At 51.0% G+C, this 20,629-nt stretch overlaps 1 protein-coding gene across 1 annotated transcript in view; it reads left to right on the forward strand.

Moving 5' to 3' along the window:
• NECAB2 (N-terminal EF-hand calcium binding protein 2) overlaps positions 1 to 20,629 on the forward strand; it is a 40,760-nt gene that overhangs the window by 2,176 nt on the left and 17,955 nt on the right. Inside the window, exons 2-5 of the mRNA XM_052656530.1 lie at positions 693 to 717; positions 6,066 to 6,174; positions 8,173 to 8,198; positions 8,343 to 8,440. Coding sequence (XP_052512490.1) covers positions 693 to 717; positions 6,066 to 6,174; positions 8,173 to 8,198; positions 8,343 to 8,440 — 258 coding nt within the window. The remainder of the gene's footprint in view (positions 1 to 692; positions 718 to 6,065; positions 6,175 to 8,172; positions 8,199 to 8,342; positions 8,441 to 20,629) is intronic.

Raw genomic sequence — 20,629 nt, forward strand, 5'->3', positions numbered from 1 at the left:
TGGGTAGCCTTTCCCTTCTCCAGGGCATCTTCCCGACCCAAGGATCGAACCCAGGTCTCCCACGTTGCAGGTGGATTCTTTACCGTCTGAGCCACCAGGGCAGCCCCCAGCAAGGCTTACTAGGACTAAAAACACTAGGAGGAGCTATCTGGTTTCAGCTGCAGCTGGAGGGGACCAGGCTGCCCCTTCCCTCCCCACCTCTCTTTCTGAGCTGCTTGTAGGCTGCTCCTACCCACTGACCACCCCAAAAAAACTAATCCCGCCGTGCCCTAGCTGATCCCGTCGTCAGGCCTCGAGGTTTGCTTGGCAGACGCCTCTGTTCAGATTTAACCCACCTCCCTGGAGAACACCAGGCCCTCGAGGGGTCCTAGTGGGGTTGTAAGGTGAGTGGCTGCCTCCCACGGACGGGAGTGGGGAGCACGCGGCCGCCTGTGGGTGCTGCACGTGGGCCAAAGGTTCTGGACGCACACCCGTGCGGCGTGCTCTCGACCGCATGGCCAGCAGCACCTGAGGAAGAGGGGAGGCTGCCTCCTTGAGGGGAGCTGGAGGGCCACTGCCTGAAACACCCTTCCACCCCCGGGTCTCCTCCCTCAGGAGGGAAAAGGGGCCCGGCTTCCGCAGGTCCACGGGGCTGGGGGTGTTGGAAGCCTGCCCCTCCCAGCCGACACTGACTCGACCTCTCTTCTCTGCAGATTTTCCGCCGTGCGGACAAAAACGGTGAGTCTTCCCACACCCCGCGAGGCTGTCCCCGTGTGAGGACCTGGCTCTTTCTGGTTGTGGGTGCAGGACGCTGCCCTGCGCCTGTTTCTCCATCCTACGAGGGGACCCCTGTGGTTCCTACTGAACAGGGGAGCCATGCGGGCTTCAGCGGGCAGGTGTGGGCAGTGCGGTGAGTTAATGCGCGCAGTCAGCGCTTCATGCACTTCCACCACCTGCAGCTGGGCCAGGCCAAAGCCACCCTGGGGGGCGCCCAGGAAGCCCCCAGCCTCACCTCGGGCCCCGGCACACTTCTTCCTCAGACGTCCATGCTGTCGCCCCTGTTCTGTCAGCTCCACGGTGGCCCAGAGAGGCTCTGTGTCTTACCTGGGGTCACCCAGCCGCAGGAAGGCAGTCCAGGCTCTGTTGCGGACCCCTGGCTCTCCCTCCACCCCCCCCCACTGCCGTCCCCCCAAAGAGACTTCCCACACAATGTGAGAATGGTGTTGCGAATGAATTCAGGACACCCGCTGGAGACTGCTCCACCCCGGCCTTTCTGGAAGGCAGGGGCCCCCTGAGCCTCACGGTGGCCGCCGGGAGTGATTGTCTACATACTGGAATCGTCGTTCATGGGTTGAAGCAGCTCTCCGTGGTCTTGAACCAGGACATAGTCCCGCTTCAGGCCTCAGTTTTGCCATCTCTAAAGTGGGGTGATAACACTTAACCTGTCTACATTCCAGGGCTGTTGGGGAAATGAAGGGAGGAGACATGGCTGGTGAGCTTTGTGAGTGAGAAGCAGGCAGAGTTTAGTGTTAATTCCTTGAGAAAATACTGATTTGATGGAGTATCCAGGCCCCTGCCGAGGGAGGAGTGGGCACAGCTGACCTGGCACCTGGTCCCAGGCCCACAGCCCCCTCCCTGCTGACCCCCGGAGTCACTGTCTAGCTGTCCCCGCCTGGCACTGAGGGGAGAACATGAGACGGCCTGGCCGCCAGTGCCCGGGGCTTCTCCATCTCTTGCCTCCCCCATTCTCAGGTGTGATGGGGCCGCCTCCGGGCCTCTGGAAGGCAGCAGCAGCATCAGGAGCGGTTCCATACGGAGCATCGAGGAAGGGCAGGGACACGGTGGGGGGACTTCACCGGCAGCTAAGAAGTCGTCATGACGGTGCAGCCTGAGTGGCGTTAGAGACTAGAGAAGTGGGTCTGGGGGTTTGATCCCCTTGCAGGCCTCTCGGAACCTTCTAGTGTGTGGCTGGCCAGGGGCCACGTGGCCATTGCCGTGTGCTGGCCACGCCCCTCAGCCTATGGTGAGGTGTCACACTGAGGGATTCGGGCTTGTCCCTGTCACGGCCCGGCACACAGTAGGTCTTCGGTGCCCAGCTGCTGCCTCATGGGTGGTGACCGGTGTGACTCCTGGTGCGGTGTGTGCCTGCCCAGGGGCAGCCATCTGGGTGTGGCTGCACGTGTGTCTCCGTTTGTGCTTCGGAACCTGTGTGTGTGTCTCTGTGACCATTGCTGTATGTGCCGCGTGTGTGTGGGGTTGTGTGTGTGTCTTTCTGGATGCTCAGCTCTGCAGGAGCCTTTACGCTGTGTGGGTGGCAGGCGGCCTGGTCTCCCTTCAGGCAAGCTGGGTTTCGTCCTCATTGCTTGCCCCCCACCCCTTGATGCCATCAGAGACTGTTTCCACCCTCCAAGCACAGCTTCGGGGACCCTCGACTTTGCTCCTGTAACCCCCACAGAGGCCCCGAGCTCCCTCCTCTCCCTAGGACCTTTGTCTTTCCGGCCGCCACCAGTGGCCGTTAGTGGGGTTCACATGGGATGTGGTGCTGGTCCCCGGGGAGCACCCCCCTTTGGCCACAGGGACTGCCTGGGTTCAGCTCCCTCCCAGCTCTGACCTCAGGCCAGTCCCCAGACTCTCAGGGCCTCAGCGTCCCCATCCGTGGGTGGGGGTGGTCATGCTGGTACCCACCTTGGGGTGGGGCTGTCAGGGGGATGGAGTAGAGCTTGGGTCTTGGCATGCGGTAAGGGGTCTATGAGCCCTCATGCCAGCTGATGAATGTCGAGCCTTGGAAAATGGGCTGTGATTTGTCAACAAGTATGGGTTCCCACCCTGGACTTCACGGGGCATCAACATCTGGTGGAGGCTGCTGGTGGCTGTGGAGCGTCCGTTACACACCAGGACAGACTTCCTCGTTGGACGTTCCCTCAGGTCCTAGAGGCAGAAGGAATATCACCCCCCTTTTTTACATGTGACGGAATCCAGGCTGGGGAGGACACGCGAAAGATCACAGAGTCTGGGCTGGGGGGCTGGGGAGGAAGCTCTGATTGAGTCCAGCCCAGTTTGCAGACATCCTATGGGCAGGGAAATGGGAGAAGGGGCGAGTGTGGGTGTAGACAGAGGTGTGCAGACACACACGCGCAGCACAGGTGGATTCCGGCTCTGCCCCTGGCATCCACAGCAGCAAGATGCCTGCAGGGATGGCAGGATGGTCCCAAGCGAGGGCCTGAGCCACGGGTTGGAGTGGAATCAGCCTCTGGAATCACAGGAGCAGGGGCTCAGCTCGGGCTGGCCTATCCTGGCGGCTCCCAGGTCAGAGGTGTCTTCGTGGGGGTGAGGGTGGAGACCAGGCGTGGCCCCCAAGGGGAGGCAAAAAGAGGGGGGCCTTCCTGGCAGCCGAGGGTCTGGGGCCCAGAAGGGTGGTGTGGCAGCCGGCGGAGGAGTGAGTGCCAGTGTGTCTGGCAGACTCCTGGCATTTGAAAGGTCACTGGGACAGAGGCTGAGCTCATGCTCATTAGCGTGGACACCTTCAGATGGCCCGCTCGGGGGTCCTGGAGGTGCAGACCCGCTGGCTCCTCTAATTGCACAGAGGCCCCGGGCAGATGCCGCCTCCCTCGTTAGCTCATCTGGGTTCATTAGGGCTGTGCTGGGACGTTCAAGGTAAATGTCAGCCCAGAAGGCCTTGGGCCCGGGAAGCCGGCGGGCCCCCCTCTGCCTGTTCTGAGTGCAGACTGGTTGGAGGTGCTGGTGGTGCCCTGCCCGTGGCAGACATGAGTAGGCATTCACAGCACACTTCCACTGAGTCCAGGCTTGGCCTTGGCTTCTCCGTGTGACCCTGTGGCTGGGGGTGCCGACAGAAGACCCTGCCCCAGGTTGGGTTGGGAGTGTGGACTCAGGAGCCGGGTGGCCTGGGTTTGAGCTCCCACCGAGGGGCCTGGGCAAGTCCCATAACCAGCCTGGCCTGTCTGCTCTGTAAACGGGGTGGGGGGGGGGGGTGGTCTGCAAGAGGGTGTTTGAGGACCAGATGGGTGAACACACAGAGCCCGTGTGTCTGCCCTGGTTCTGCCCCTGGCTGCTGGATCATCATCAGTCTTGCTAAAGGAAACTTGGAAAGCATCCTCTTTCACAGGAGACAGAGCCATAGCTTAGTGTTCATGTATTTCACAGCTGTTACTCTGCACTTTTTATGGTTGGTTTTTGGGTCTTCATGTGTTACTGGGGAGGGAGGGGGTGTTTGTTTTGTCTTCAGGGGGACTCTGGATTTTGAGAGTTAGAAATTCGTTTTCCCATTTGTGACATTAAAACTCGAGCCAGGATGTTGGAGGCACGCGGCATGTTGCCCCAGCCCCCCATATGCAAGCCTGCGCCCACTCTCTCATATCCCCCCTCTCAGCATGGGCGGAGGGGAGCCACTGCAAGATGTGAGGAGCTGCCTCCTGTTGCCCTACTTTGAGCCCCTGCAGAGCTGCTGGCAGCAGAGTAGAAGCTCCAGAGCCTTTAAAATGTACAGTGGGGACTTCTTGGTGGCCCAGTGGTTAAGATTCAGTTCTCCCACTGCAGGGGGCACAGGTTTGATCCTTGGTCAGGGAACTAAGACATTGCATACTGTTTGGCACAGCTAAAAATAAGAAACTAAAATATAAAACGCAGAGATAAAATGCATTAAAAAAAAAAGTGTGAGTGACTTCCACCCTGGGCCTGAGTAGGTCGGCCATGTCTGGTTGGGCGTGTTGTGCACTTTGCAGGGGCACCTACTCGAGAGAATTGAGCATGAAGCCTGCATGCCCCGCCCCTCAGGAGCTCTGATGCTGGGCTGCATCTCCGCCACCCTGCCTACCAGGAAGGGCATTTCTTTCTAATCCACACAAAGTGCCGCGTGGGCTCTCAAGGGCTTTGAGTGCAGACTAGCTGGAAGTAATGAAGGGGGTCTACGGAGAGGGCTGGGGCAGGAAGGGTCTTGGGCTCGCCCTTCTCGCTGACCTCCACTGCCTCCCACAGACATGGTTCCTTTAGGGAGGAGCAGGACCGGTCTAAGGTCATCGAGGAGGCGGTCGTGGCTTCAGGGGTGGGATTGGGAGATGAGTGTGTTGAGCTGGAGAGCCCAGATGGGAGGAGCTGGAGTTCTGCTGGGAGCCCCTCTCTCAGGGGCCCGGCTGCCCCCAACCCATGAGAGCGTCCCCAGCAGATGCTGCTACCCGGGCGGCGGCAGTGGAGGCTGCTGAAGGTGTGAGATCGGGAGGGACGCGTTGGGATAGGTGTGTCTGCTGTGGGGGCTCCTCGTCGAGAGCCCCACCCCAGGCCTGCCGCCACCTCCCCCTGGGCTCTGGCATCTTCAGGGCTGCATCCACGGCCTGGCGAGGACTCCGTGCCACTGCTGGCAGTGGGTCACGTCACACCCTGAAAGGTCGTTGCCTCCCCAGGCAGGACCTGGGTGCTGGGGTAGAGATGATTTAAGTGTGCAGAGGCTCTCTGGGCTTTTGGAAGCAAGTGAGAGTGCTCCTCAGACCGCCCAGGTTTAAATCTGCCTCTTACAGGTATGGGATCCCTAACCCCTGGATCTAACACCTGATGATCTGAGGTTTGATAAAATGATAGAAATGAAGGGCACAGTGTGCTTGAAGTATCCCGAAACCACCCCAAAACCACCCCCTGCCCCTGGTCTGTGGAAAAATCGTCTTCCATGGAACCAACCCCTGATGCTAAAAAGGCTGGGGCCCACTGGAGGCAATAGGTATGCGGTTACCTACCTCCAGGTGGGCAGGTGACTCGGAGCGACGGTTGCCTGACAGGTGCTCTCTGCCTGCCTGTTGGCTGCGGGGCTTGAGGAGCCCCAGTATTTGCTGGTAAGGCGAGTCCCTGTACATGGGTGTTGCTCTGTTGGGTGGGGGGTTAGCTGGGTGAGCAGTTGCTCCCTGTGAAATGGTGGCTAATGTGGGTTCGTGCCACGGGCAGGGGTGCCCCATGCGGGAATGTGGCTGCTGGCTGGGGAATTGGCCGGGGTGGGCGGGGATTGCCTGGCTGTGGCTCCGCTGTTGATTTGGGGATGTCCCGCCGCTTCGACACCAGCTGCCCTCCCTTTCTCTCCCTCACAGATGACGGGAAGTTGTCCTTGGAGGAGTTCCAGCTCTTCTTTGCAGATGGCGTCCTCAATGAGAGGGAACTGGAGGATCTCTTCCACACCATCGACTCTGACAACACCAAGTGAGCTCAGTCCCGGCGGCTGGAACCGGGAGGTGGCGTCCCCCAGTCTCCAGTGTCCACTCCCCTGGGCTGCTAATCCAGAGTGCCATCTCTTTGGCCCCCACTGGCTGGGGCGGTCTGGGGAGTGGACAGATTGAGATTGTGTTGGCAAGCGTTTGTCTTTTCTGAATGCAACGTGGCAGAGCAGGGAGAGAGCCTAGGTTTGCAGAATACATGTGCGTGCATGCTGAGTCGCTTCAGTTGTGTGACCCCACGGACTGCACCCACCAGCCCCCTCTGTGCACGGAATTCTCCAGGCAAGAATACTGGAGTGGGTTGCCTTGCCCTCCTCCAGGGGATCTTCTGACCCAGGGATCAAACTCGCGTCTCTTACATCTCCTGCACTGGCAGCCAGGTTCTTTACCACTGTCCCACCTGGGAAGCAGAATATACACGGGATGACAAAGGGGTAATCAGCCAGCTCAACTCAGTTCTGACCCCAGCACCGCATGCTTGTTCTCGGTCCCAACACGAGCTTTGAGATCCTCTTCCTAACCGGGGCCCTCCTTAAATCAGACTGCTTCTTACTCGGACCTTAACCTTCTTTCTCTCTACGTCTTCTCCAACCCAGCCAGAACCCTAACCTGCAGCTCAGTCAACCCCAAACTTCTCCAATCCCAGCCAATCCTTAAATCCAACACAAAATGCTCACTCTACTCACAGGGACCAACCCTTCCCACCCTGAACTCCAGCCCCGCCCTTTCCAAGTGGTCCCCAGGCAGGGTGAGGCCCCGGCCCCTTCTCCACCCAACTCAGGTGATGAGGACCCGAGTTGTTGGGGGGCAGGTTTGATAGGCTGGTGTCCCCTGGGCCAGGCTAGAGCTCTGGAGGAGGAGCTGTCTCCAGGCCTGTTTTCAGGGGGCCCAGGTTGGAGGTGACCTGGGGCCAGGGCGGGGCAGCTGGCTCAGGAAAGGCCACTTGAAAGGGACTGCTTCCTGCCGCAGACCCCAGGGGAGGGCTTTGTGTCTGGAGCCAGATGGAGGTTCTGAGCGGGTCCTGCAGCCCCCCTGGGAGCTTGAAAGGGCTTTGCAGGTGCTCACAGATTATTCAGCCTCATTGGGGCAGCTGGAGCGGGGCTGGTGAGTGCGGGCGGGGCGGACTTCCCATCAGCAAGAAGTCAGAGCTCTAAAGACCTTTGGGTGTTTTGTCTCCAGCACTCCCTGGAGTGTGAGCTATACACGTTCCCTCCTGGGGATGCTAGACAGGTTTGCTCCCCCAAACCGTCCATGCGCAGCTCAGGAAGGTCGGTGCTACTTTGAGTACTGTGAGGCAGGCCTCCTCTCTGCAGGACCTGTGAGAACTTGTCCCACGTGGGCCTCCATGACAGAATTTGCAGAGCCATTGCGATGAGGCTGGCTTGCTTTTGAGGCCAGCCCCTCCTCTCCCGGTGAGGGAGCTGGCCGGGAAGGGAGGTTGTCGTAACTGCACAGAGCTGGGTCCCCGGGCGCCCGCCCCCAGCTCCTATTCACAGCGTCTGGGTTCTGAGGCTGCTGCCTGCACCTGCCCGGCGTGGGTGGCCCATGCTCGGCCTCCGAGGAAAGACCGAGAGCCTTCTGGCTGTAGGAACGAGAACACGGGACCCCAGGGCTCGAGTGAGAACAAGCAGGGCACACCCTCCAACAGAGCAGGGCCCAGAGCTGAGGTCGCCGGACAGCTCTGGTGACAGCTGTCACAGCCCCTGGTTTAGCCCCCTCTGCTCCAGATGCAGTGGGCAGACGCGGGAGGTGGAACGGGCTGGGTGGTGTGGTGACGGGGTCAGACAGACGCAGATCCTCTGGAGGGGGTGGCGGCCTTCCCTGGCTGCTCCCTCATCTGTGAAGTGGGGGTCACCTAGGCTGCAAGGTGGGGGGGTGTTGACCAGTGCTGGGGGCTGTGCTTACCCCGGAGGGAGACGGGTGGAGGGCGGGGGGCAGGTGGAGACAAGCCTGTCTCTGAGCCCCTGTCTCTCTCTGCATGCAGCCATGTGGACACCAAGGAGCTTTGTGGTAGGTGCCGCTGTGCGGGGACCCAGACTGGGTGCGCAATGATTCTCTGCGGGGAGGGGAACAGATGGTGGTGGGAGAACCCAGGGGAGGGGTGCGATGCTCCTGCGACCTTTGACCTCTGCTTCCCGTTTCCCCCCACCCCAGACTACTTTGTGGACCACATGGGGGACTATGAGGACGTCCTGGCTTCCCTGGAGACCTTGAACCACTCCGTGCTGAAGGCCATGGGCTACACCAAGAAGGTCAGCGGGTGTGGGTGGCCCTGGGGGTCGAGGGCCTGAGCGCCGGTTTGGGTCTGAGACCATCGTGGCCCAGGGGTGCCTGGGTCTGTGATGACAGGTGTTGGGTAAAGCCAGCTCCGCAGCAGGCGTTGCTTGGGCGTCTCAAGGGTGCACGGTGAACTGGAGTGAGGGGAGGGGCTTGGGGAAGGGTCTGTCCAGCAGCATCCGGTTTGGAGCACAAGGCCATTTCCTGGAATCAGGCTCGGCGCTGGGACTCAGTCCTAGAGAGGGAGTGGACACCCGGTCCGAGAACAGGTGTCAGCCATGCCAGTCTCACGGCCTCTGCAGCAGGATTACAGATGGGGAGGGAAGAGGGCGGATGTGAGCCCCTGATCTTGACCAGGAGCCCCAGCGTGTCTGGAGCGACTGCGCCGTGTTCAGGTCAGGAGACGGGAGCTGGGCGATGGAACCACCAGGAGGGTTGGCCGAGTTCAGGACTCCCCATGTATCCTGGAGAGAGAGAGCCCCAGCGTGGCGTCAGGCATAGGCCGATTACTTTGTTGGCATCCATGCTCTGGAGGAGGGCAGAAGATGGGAGATGGGGCAGGTCGTGGGCCGGGCGGTGGCGTGGCTCAGCTGGCCACAGGGAGCCCACCTCCTGGCTCCACGTCCCACCTGAGAGTCTGCACCCGCGCTGGCTGGTGCTTCTGGGGGTGGGGGCACAGGCGGGGTGTGTTCCTCCTCTCCGTCCGCACTCGAGAGGCGCCGTCAGTTTCCTGAGGATCTACGGCAGCAGGATTTAGCGCTCACTGTAATCCCCCCAGCAGCCTGTGGGCTGTGACTGGTGCCACCACCAGCCTTCTTTTTTGGCGGCCCCGGGCTTTTGTTGCTGTGCACGGGCTTTCTCTACGTGTGCGGAGTGGGAGCTACTCTTCGCTGCTGTGCCCAGACTTCCTTTGTTGCAGGGCATAGGCCCTAAGGGCACACGAGCTCAGCTGCGGTAGTGCACGGGCTTAGTTGCTCTGTGGCGTATGGGGTCTTATTTCCTGGACCAGGAGTTGAACCCGTGTCCCCTGCATTGGCAGGAGACTCTCAGCTGCTGGACCGCCAGGGAAGTCCACTCTCCCGCTTTCACAGCTATGGCAGTAGAGGGCTCAGGAAGGTGAGCCCAGCAGAGGGGTAGCCAGACAGCCAGGGCTTCCTGCTAAACTGGGTGGGGAGCTTTAGCAGGGACCCAGCCCGAGGTATGGAGCACAGCCTGGGGCCGAGCCATCCGGGGCTGGAGGGGCCACACCGTGCTGGACCGGTGTCACACCGGAGGGCGTGCAGCCCCTCTGAGAGGAGGGAACTCAGGAAGGAGCACCCCCACCTGCTGGTTGAGGCCAGGGGGCTTAGCTGGTAAAGTCAGCCAGATCAGGCCGAAGGACCCCAGCCAGTCACTTGTCTTTCTGAACCTCAGTTTCTCCAGCTGTGAAATGGGAGCATTCACCTTCCAGAGTCCTCGCAAGCCTGAATAAAGTGAAAGGTCTCTAAGCTGCCGAGCACAGCTCCAGCACGGAGCAGACACGACTAGCGTGTCGTCAGGCCCCTGTTGTGTGCTTTTCTCCACATGCTACTCGGTTCCCGCCCTCCCCATATATCCACCCACAGCTGGGCCCGACCCCAAGCTGCCACAGCCCCACATTTCCATGTCTGTCCTCCTGTCGTGCTGTTTTGAGTCTTGCTGTGTTAAAGTATTTTTTAACATTGCGTGAGACCACTTCCCTTTCATTGCTCATTCTTGTACACTATTGACATTCTGAAAATGTCAAGACACAGTGGCTTTAGCAGGCAACAAGGAAAGCCCCCACCTCCAGAACGCTTGCACAGTGTGGCGGTCCCAGCTCCGCTCCTCAAGCGTTGTGTGAGGTGTGCCCACGTGGGACTCCTCGCGAATGAAGTCACCACCTTGAGCCTCAGTTTTCAAATCTGTGAATGGGGCCACTGCCCAGCAATGTGGTCTTGGCATTATTAACATGTACTGGTCTTTGGGCTAACAATTCAGATGTGGCACAATTCTCCGCCAGGGAGAGGACTGTAATGCCTGCCAGTACAACTTAGAGCAGTTTGGGGGATTTTTGCTCTTGGAACGCTTGCAGCCTTTGGTGTGTCCTTAGTGGTGGTGGTGGTGACGGGAGATTGTCACAATGGTAACGCATTTCTTTGTTTTTTTAATTGAAATATACATGATTTACAGTGTGGTGTTAATTCCTGCTGTACAACAAAGTGATTCCGTACATATATACACGTTCTTTTCTAAAATACTATTTTCTGGTTTATCATAGGATGTTGGATATGGCTCTCTGTGCTCTACAGCCACACCTTGTTGTTTACCCGTTTTATATATGACAGCGTGTATCTGCTAGCCCAGCCTCCCGCTGCATCCCTCCGCCAGCCCTCTCCCCCTTGGCAGCCACCTGTCTGTTCTCTGTGTCCGTAATCTTGTTCATATCATAGACGAATGCACTTGTGCCATATTTTAGGTTCCTCATATAAATGATATCACATGGCATTTGTCTTTCTCTGTCTGGTTTACTTCACTTGGTATGGTAATCTCTAGCTGCATCCATGTTGCTGCAAATGGGATTACTTCATTCCTTGTTTCATGGCTGAGTCACCTTCCATTGTATATATTTTTTAAGATTTGTTTTTCATCTGTGGCTGCTCTGGGTCTTCCTTGCTGTGCGGGCCTTTCTCCAGTTGCTGTGAGCGGGGGCAACTCCCTCATTGCAGGGCACAGGCTCCTCCTGGCCGCGGCTTCTCTTGTCGCAGGGCACAGGCTGTAGGGCAGGTGGGCTCAGTAGTTGTGGCTCCTGGGCTCCAGAACAGAGGCTCAGTAGTTGTGGCTTACAGGCTCAGTTGCTGTGTAGCATGTGGCATCTTCCGGGACCGGGGATCAAACCTGCGTCTCCTGCATTGGCAGGTGGATTCTTTCCTGCTCAGCCCCCAGGGAAGCCCTCCATTGTATATTGTCTTTTGTTTAAGTGGAGTATCGCACTGATCTGTGTATTGTTGAACCATCCTTGTAAACTTGAGATGCGTCCCACTTGGTCATGGGACTTTTTATATGTCACGATCTTTTTGATGTGTTATTGGATTTGATTTTTTAGTATTTTATTGAGAATAAATAAAAATAATGCTTAGCATGCTCATATGCTTTTTTAAAATTCTTAATCATGCTTTCTCATCAGTTTTCGTCTGGAGAAATGAAGCTCACTGATTATTTCAAGTACTTCTCTCGTGTCCATTGGTCTAGTTGGCTCGTTTGCTTTTGCAGACGTGCAGTCCTAGTAGCGTTGTTAGCTAGTATACAGTTCTCTTCATTTCTGATTTGTGCTCCTGCTCTTTCTCTGTTGTGTCCTGTTGCGTTTTCCCCAAATTCTCAAACCCTGTAATGAGGTTACGTCAAGCATCCATGTTTCACTTCTGAGGTTCAAATGCATCTCTCTAGTTCTTCACTAGTTATAACATTAATACCAGCTCTTATTTTTAGAATCCTCTTCAGCCTGTAAAAAAAATATTTTTGTATTCCTTTCATTAAATTTTGCCTTAGGGGGTGGTAGTGAATTCTTTCAAATGCCTTTTTTTTTTTTTTTTCTTTTTCAGGGATCATATGATTTTTCTTGAACTATTGATGAGGTAGATTCTATTATTAGATTCTTTCCTATTGAACAATCCTTAGCTTCCTGTGATAAGCCCTAATTGGCACATTTTTCTTTTACCATAGTGCTGAATCCTTGTCACTAGCTGAGCATTTTATCTCTGTCTGTATCAGAAATTGAGATTGGATGATAGTTTGGGACTGAACTGTAGGTGGTTTTGCATATCTTTCTGTGTGTGAATCAGCTTGTCGATCTCAGAGTCATTTTTCTATTCAAAAATAGAATTAATGCATAGGCTTGGGTTGAGGCGCTTAAACAGGAGGAGAGGATTATTTTAATAGTGATTTTAAAGTCAGTCTTAATTTTAGTTAAATTTTTGGTGTCCATTATGATATTTTTTTAAACAGAACTGCCGTGGACATGTTTAGTTTTATGATCAATAATGCTTAGCATGCTCTTATGCCTTTTTTAAATTCTTAATCACTGTCTGAAACAAGACAGACACATAATTCAGATTACATTCAATAAAACATCTGCCGATAGAGCTCAGGTCTTGATTTAATTTTTTTCCTATTTTGCTGCGTTTAAACTTCTGTTTGACAGTTTTGCCCATTTAAATTAGCTGTTTCTAGAAATGAGCCATTGACACATTTATTTAACTTCCCTATTATAGTGTGTTTTCTTGTTATTCATGTCTCAGTTGTGTCTGACCCTGCGACCCCATAGACTGTGGCACACCAGGTGTCCTCTGTCCTTCGCTGTCTCCCAGAGCTTGCTCAGACTCCTGTCCACTGAGGCAGTGATGCCATCCAACCATCTCATCTGTCATCCCCTTCTCCTCATGCCCTCAGTCTTTCCCAGCGTCAGGGTCTTTTTCGGTGAGTTGACTCTTCGCATCAGGTAGCCAAAGTATTAGAGGTTCAGCTTCAGCATCAGCCCTCCCAATGAATATTCAGGGTTGATTTCCTTGCTGTCCAAGGAACTCTCAAGGGTCTTCAACACCACAGTTCAAAAGCATCAATTCTTCGGCACTCAGCCTTCTTTGTGGAGTCCAGTTCTCAAATCTGTATGTGACTACTGGAGAAACCATAGCTTTGACTTTACAGACCTTTGTTGGCAAAGTGATGTCTCTGCTTTTTAATATGCTGTCTAGGTTGGTCATAGCTTTTCTTTAAAGGAGCAAGTGTCTTTTAATTTCATGGCTGCAGTCACCGTCTGCAATGATTTTGGAGCCCAAGAAAATAAAATCTGTCACTGTTTCCATTGTTTCCCCATCTATTTGCCATGAAGTGATGGGATCGGATGCCATGATCTTAGTATTTGAATGTTGGAGTTTTAAGCCAGCTTTTTCACTCTCCTCTTTTACCCTCATCAAGAGGCTCTTTCATTCCATTTTGCTTTCTGCCATTAGGGTGGCATCATCTGCATATCTGAGGTTATTGCTGTTTCTCCTGGCAATCTTGATTCCAGCTGGTGCTTCATCCAGCCTGGCATTTTGGTCTACATGTCAATGAAATAAGGAGGGTGATAATATACAGCCTTGATGTACTCCTTTCCCAATTTTGAACCAGTCCGTTGTTCCATGTCTGGTTCTAACTGTTGCTTCTTGACCTGCATATAAGTTTCTCAGGAGGCAGGTAAGGTGGAATGGAAGTCCCATCTCTTTAAGAATTTTCCAGTTTGTGATCCACACAGTCGAAGGCTTTATAGTAGTCAGTGAAGCAGAAGTAGATGGTTTTCTTGAATTCCTTTGCTTTCTGTATGATTCAGCGCATGTTGGCAATTTGATCTCTGGCTCCTCTGCCTTTTCTTTTTTCTTTTTAAAATTTACTTATTTTTTAATTGAAGGATAATTGCTTTACAGCATTTTGTTGTTTTCTGTCACACCTCCACATGAAAGAGTCATAGGTATACATATGGCCCCTTCCTCTGCCTTTTCTAAATCCAGCTTGTACATCTGGAAGTTCTCGGTTCAGGTACTGCTGAAACCTGACTTGAAGGATTTTGAGCATTACCTTGCTAGCATGTGAAATGAGTACAGTTGTGCGCTAATTTGAATGTTCTTTGGCATTGCCCTTCTTTGGGACTGGACTGAAAACTGATTTTTTCCAGTCCTGTGGCCACTGCTGAGTTTTCCAAATTTGCTGACATACTGGGTGCAGCACTTTAACAGCATCATCTTTTAGGATTTGAAATAGCTCAGCTGGAATTCCATTACCTCCACTAGCTTTGTTTGTAGTAATGCCTCCTAAGGCCCACTTAACTTCACACTCAAGGGTGTTTGACTCAAGGTGAGTAACCACACCATTGTGGTTGTCTGTGTCATTAAGACCTTTTTTGTACAGTTCTGTGTATTCTTGCCACCTTTTCTTAATCTGTTCTGCTATGTCCTTGCCATTTCTGTCCTATACTGTGCCCATCTTTGCATGAAATATTCCCTTGGTGTATGTAATTTTCCTGAAGAGATCTCTAGTCTTTCCCCTTCTATTGTTTTCCTCTATTTCTTTGGATTGTTCACTTAAGAAAGCTTTTTTATCTCTCCTTGCTATTGTTTGGAACTCTGCATTCAGCTGGGTATATCTTTTTCTTTCTCATTTGCCTTTCACTTCTTTCCTCAGCTATTTGTAGAGAAATATAGACAGCCATTTTGCCTTCTTGCATTTCTTTTTCTCGGGATGGTTTGGTCACTGCCTCCTGTACCATGTTACAAACCTCCATATAGATCTTCAGGCACTCTGTCTCTCAGAGCTAATCTCTTGAATCTATTTGTTACTTCCACTGTATAATCATAAAGGATTTGATTTGAATCATAACATGAATGGCCTAGTGGTTTTCACGACTTTCATCAATTTAAGTCTGAATTTTGCAGTAAGGAGTCATGATCTGAGCCACAGTCAGCTCCCGGTCTTGTTTTTGCTGACTGTAAAGAGCTTTTCCATCTTTGGCTGCAAAGAATATAATCAATCTGATTTCGGTATTAACCATCTGGTGATGTCCACGTGTAGAATTGTCCCTTGTGTTGTTGGAAGTGGGTGTTTGCTATGACCAGCACGTTCTCTCTGTTAGCCTTTGCCCTGCTTCGTTTTGTACTCCAAGGCCAAATTTGCCTGTTACTCCAGGTATCTCTTGACTTCCTGCTTTTGCATTCTAGTCCCATGATGAAAAGGACATCTTTTCTTGGAGTTAGTTCTAGAAGGTCTTCATGAAAGTGAAAGTCACTCAGTCGTGTCTGACTCTGCGACCCCATGTGACAGTCCATGGAATTCTCCAGGCCAGAATACTGGAGTGGGCAGCCTTTCCCTTCTCCAGTGGATCTTCCCAACCCAGGGATCGAACCTAGGTCTCCTGCACTGCAGGCGGATTCTTTACCAGCTGAGCCACCAGGGAAGCCCAAGAATTCTGCAATAGGTAGCCTATCCCTTCTCCAGCAGATCTTCCCAACCCAGGAATCAAACTGGGGTCTCCTGCATTGCAGGTGGATTCTTTACCAGTTGAGCTATCAGGGAAGCCCAGAAGGCCTTCATGGCAGTGTCCAACGTCAGCTTCTTCGGCATTACTGGTCAGGGCATAGACTTGGATTACTGTGATGTTGCATGGTTTGCCTTGGAAACGAATGGAGATCATTCTGTTGTTTTTGAGGTTGCACCCACGTACTGTATTTCGGATTTTTTTGTTGACTGTGAGGGCTACTCCGTTTCTTCTATGGGATTCTTGCCCACAGTAATATATAATGGTCATCTGAATTAAATATGCCCGTTCCTGTCCATTTTAGTTCACTGATTCCTGAGTGGCACTCTTGCCATCTCCTGCTTTGACCACATCCAGTACACCTTGAGTCATGGATCTGACATTCCAGGTTTCTATGCAGTGTTGTTCTGTACAGCATCAGACTTCGCTTTCCCCACCAGACACATCCACAGCCAAGCAGTGTTTCCGCTTTGGTCCAGCCACTTCATTCTTTCCAGCATGCTAAGTCACTTCAGTCATGTCCAACTTTTTGTGACCCCATGGACTGTAGCCCACCAGGCTCCTCTGTCCATGGGATTCTCCAGGCAAGAATACTGGAGTGGGTTGCCATGCCCTCCTCCAGGGGACCTTCCCGACCCAGGGACAGAACCCACGTCTCATGTCTCCTGCATTGGCAGGCGTTTTCTTTACCATTGAGCCACCATTCTGTCTGGAGCTGTTAGTAATTGCTCTGTGCTCTGCTCTGGTAGCACATTGGACACCTTCTGACCTGGGGGACTCATCTTCTGGTGATCCTTTTGCCTTCTCATACTGTTCATGGTGTTCTATGGGCAAGAATGCTAGAGTGGTTTGCCGTTTCCTCCTCCAGTCAACCACATTTTGTCAGAACTTTTCACTATGACTGATCCGTCTTGGATGGCCCTGCATGGCATGGCTTGTAGCTTCATTGAGTTACACAAGCCCCTTCATCACATCAAGGCTGTCATCTATGAAGGGGGCCAGAGTAATATTCCATTGTATATATGTACCACATCTTTTATTTTGTATTGAGGTATAGCAGATTAACAACGTTGAGATAGTTTCAGGTGAACTGGGAAGGAATTCAGCCATAGACATGCATGTATCCATTCTCCCATCCAGGCTGCCGTAATAACGTTGAGCAGAGTTCCCTGTGCTGTGCAGTAGGTCCTTGTTGATTATCTGTTTTACGTATAGCAGTGTGTACCACGTCTTCTTTATCCATTCTTATGTTGATGGACACTTAGGTTGCTTCCGTGTCTTGGCAGCCATGAACATTGGGGTGCATGTATCTTTTTAAAAATTTTTATTGGAGTATAGTTGATTTACAGTGTTGCCGTAGTTTTAGGTGGACAGCAAAGTGAATCAGTTACACATAAACATATACATGCTTGTTGTTCAATCACTCAGTCATGTCCAACTCTTTGCGACCCCATGGACCGCAGCATGCCTGGCTTCCCTGTCCATCACCAACTCCCAAAGCTAACTCAAACTCATGTCCATGGAGTGGGTGATGCCATCCAGCCATCTCAGCCTCTGTCACCCTCTTCTCCTGCCCTCAGTCTCTCCCCAGCATCAGGGTCTTTTCCAATGAGTCAGCTGTTTGCATCAGGTGGCCAGAGTATTGGAGCTTCAGTATCAGTCCTTCCAATGAATATTCAGGACTGATTTCTTTTAGAATGGACTGGTTTGATCTCCTTGCAGTCCAAGGGACTCTCAAGAGTCTTCTCCAGCATCACAATTTGAAAGCATTAATTCTTCTCAGGCTTCTTTATTCCACATATAAGCAATATCATGCAACATTTGTCTTTTTCTGACGTTTGTCACTCAGTATGACAATCTGTGGGTCCATCCATGTTGCTGCAAATGACATTATTTGGTTCTTCTTTATGGCTGATGTTCCATTGTATATATACACCACATCTTTATCCATTCCTCTGCTGATGGACATCTCGGTTGCATCCATGTCTTGGCTATTGTAAACACTGCCACAGTGGACATTGGAGTGCATGTATCTTTTTGAATTAGGATTTTTTCTGGAATATGCCCAGGAGTGGAATTGCTGGGTCATATGGTAGCTCTGTTTCTGGTTTTTCAAGGAACCTCCATACCGCTCTCCGTAGTGGTTGTGTGTGTATGCTCAGTCGTGTCTGATTCTTTGTGACCCCGTGGACTGAACCCACCAGGCTCCTCTGTCTGTGGTATTTTTCTGGCAGGAATACTAGCAAGTGGATTCTTTGCCACTGAGCCACCCGGGAAGCCCAGAGTGGCCATGCCAGTTTACATTTCCACCAGCAATGGAGGCGGATTCCCTGTTCTCCGCACCCTCTCCAGCATTTATTGTTTGTAGATGTTTGATGATGGCCATTCTCACTGATGTGAGGTGGCACCCCATTGTCATTTTGATTTGCATTTCTTTAGCGATTAGTGATGTTGAGCATCTTTTCACATGCTTTTTGGTTATGGATGTCTTCTTTGGAGAAATATCTGTTTAGGTTTTCTTCCCGTTTTTTGATTGGGTTGTTTGCTTCTTTTTGATAGTGAGCCGTTTGTATATTTTGGAGATCAATCCCTTGTCAGTCACATCATTTGCAAGTTTTTTCTCCCAGTCTGTGGATTGTCTTTTTGTTTTGCTTATGGTTTCCTTTGCTGTGTGAAAGCTTTTGAGTTTACTTTGGTCCTGGTTTCTTTTTTGTTATTTTCATTACTCTAGGAGGGGCATCAAAAAAGATATTGCTGCGATTTAACACAAAGAGTGCTCTGCCTGCGTTTTCCTGTAAGAGTTATAGTGTCTGGCCTTACATTTAGGTCTTTGATCCACTCTGAGTTTATGTATGGTGTTAGAGAATGTTCTAATTGCACTCTTTTAAGCTGCTGTCCAGTTTCCCCTGAATGACTTATTGATGAGACTGTCTTCCCTGCGTTGTATATTCCTACCCCCTTTGTCGTGGATTAATTGACCATAGGTGGGCGGGTTTATTTCTGGGCTTTCTGTCCTATTCCTTTGAGCTATATTTCTGTTTTTGTTGCCAGTATCATGCTCTTTTGATGGCTGTAGCTTTGTAGTTTTAGCCTGAAGTCAGGGCGCCTGATTCCTTCAGCTCTGTTTTTCTTTCTCAAGATTGCTCTGGCTCTTCAGGGTCTTTTGTGTTTCCGCTCAATTTTTTTTTTTTTTTTTTTTTTTTAATTTTTGGCTGTGCTGGGTCTTTGGCTGCACACGGGCTTTCTCTAGTTGTGGCCAGGGGACGCTGCTCTCTGGCTGTGTGAGGGCCTCTCACTGCAGTGGCTTGTTGCAAGGCAGGAGCTCCAGGCCCCATAGGTGCAGCGCGTGGGCTCAGGAGTTGTGGCTCCCAGGCCCTAGAACATAAGCCCAGTAGCTGTGGCACGTGACCCTAGTTGCTCCGCGGCATATGGGGTCTTCCTGGAGCAAGGGTGGGACCCGTGTCCCCTGCGTTGGCAGGTGGTCTTAACCGCTGGCCCACCAAGGAAGGCCTTCCATTCAGATTTTAGACTTTTTTGTTCTAGTTCTGTGAAAAATACCACTGGTAATTTGATAGGAATCACGTTGACTCCGTATATTGCCTTGGAAATAGTTTGTTCATTTTGGCAGTGTTGATTCTGTGTCTTTACTACTGAATCCACTGTATCTATAGTTTTTATCATTATTATTTCCTACTTCCTGCTTCCTTAGGTTTATTGTTGTGACTGTGGTTTTTCATATGTGAAATAGAATGCTTAAATTTTTTTGAATAATGAAGTGTAGAAATCTACCGCTGAATAATACTTTCACGGTAATGATAGATTTTAGAATGTAGTATCTCCTCTCTCTGTATCCTCTAATGGTTTGTTAGGTCCTCACTCACTTCCTGGTATTAGGATAAAACCAAGTGACCAGTAGTTTGTATTCTAGTTTTGTTGTTGTTGTTGTTTAACATGCTGAGATTTCTTCACTACGTATTATTTTGTTTTGTTTTTTTTAATTATGGATACTTGAGAAGATGATGTGGGTCATACTTGAATATAAAATCTGAGCATAGTTATCCCTTCTTTGTTATGAAATATGTTGTTAAAAAGACAACTTTGTGTAAAGGTAAGACTGTCTCTTGTACGATTATGAAATGAACACATGTGAAAGATTTTAACTCATTAATGTGAAAACCAGTAAAACATTAAACTGGCTCCAAGGCGAATTCAAAGAACATTTGCCATACATGAGACAACAGGAATTCTGAGATGAATCTGTGAATAAACACAGTCAGGCAGTTTTGCATGCTACCAGGCAAAATTCATATGCATTTCTGCGGATGGGAATTATTTGCATTACTGTCAACTTTTTATATGCTAGAGTTTTAAAAGTAGCTCCAAAACAAGCAAAGACTTAGATAACCCAGAAGAGTGTATTGGACAAGGAACCCAGACATCTTTTTTTTTTTTGCCCATTTCACATTTTCTCAATAATGCCATTTACAGTAGACATATATTGTTTGTAATTTATCTGTTTTGTGGGACTCTGTTGGGCTAATTTCTCACACAGAATTTTATCATTTAACTTTTGTAATTCTAATATTTTTCTTCCATGCTGTTTGATGCCTGTAGACCTTGTTATCATATTTTTGTTATGTAAATAATACATATTCAATATTCAAAATTTAGAAAGTAGAGAAAAATACAAAGAAAAAATTCAAATCACTCCTAATTCCTATGATCTCTAACCACTGTTACCATTTTAGCTGATAATTGATTTCTTTGAGCCTGTTTTTCTTTTGTGGATTTCTCTAATACATGTAAAATCACTTTGCATACAGAATTTTTTTGCTTTCTTTTTCACCTAACATTTTAACAAATATTTTCCCATATTATTCAAACCGCTTAAAAGTATTTTAAATATTCTTACTTCAATTTGCATACTTTTCCTCTTTTGTTGGAATGTTAGATTATTTCCAGGGTTTTGGCTCCTGTCTATCAACCCTGTAACCTTGGGACATAAATATTTGTCCACATTTGCATTATTTCTTAAAGATAGATGTTCAAAAGTGGAGAAATACTGGGCAGTGAAAGTCTCTCGATATAAAGCAGAATTGCC

Source organism: Budorcas taxicolor, chromosome 18 (assembly GCF_023091745.1).
Source record: "Budorcas taxicolor isolate Tak-1 chromosome 18, Takin1.1, whole genome shotgun sequence".
Lineage (NCBI taxonomy): Eukaryota > Metazoa > Chordata > Mammalia > Artiodactyla > Bovidae > Budorcas > Budorcas taxicolor.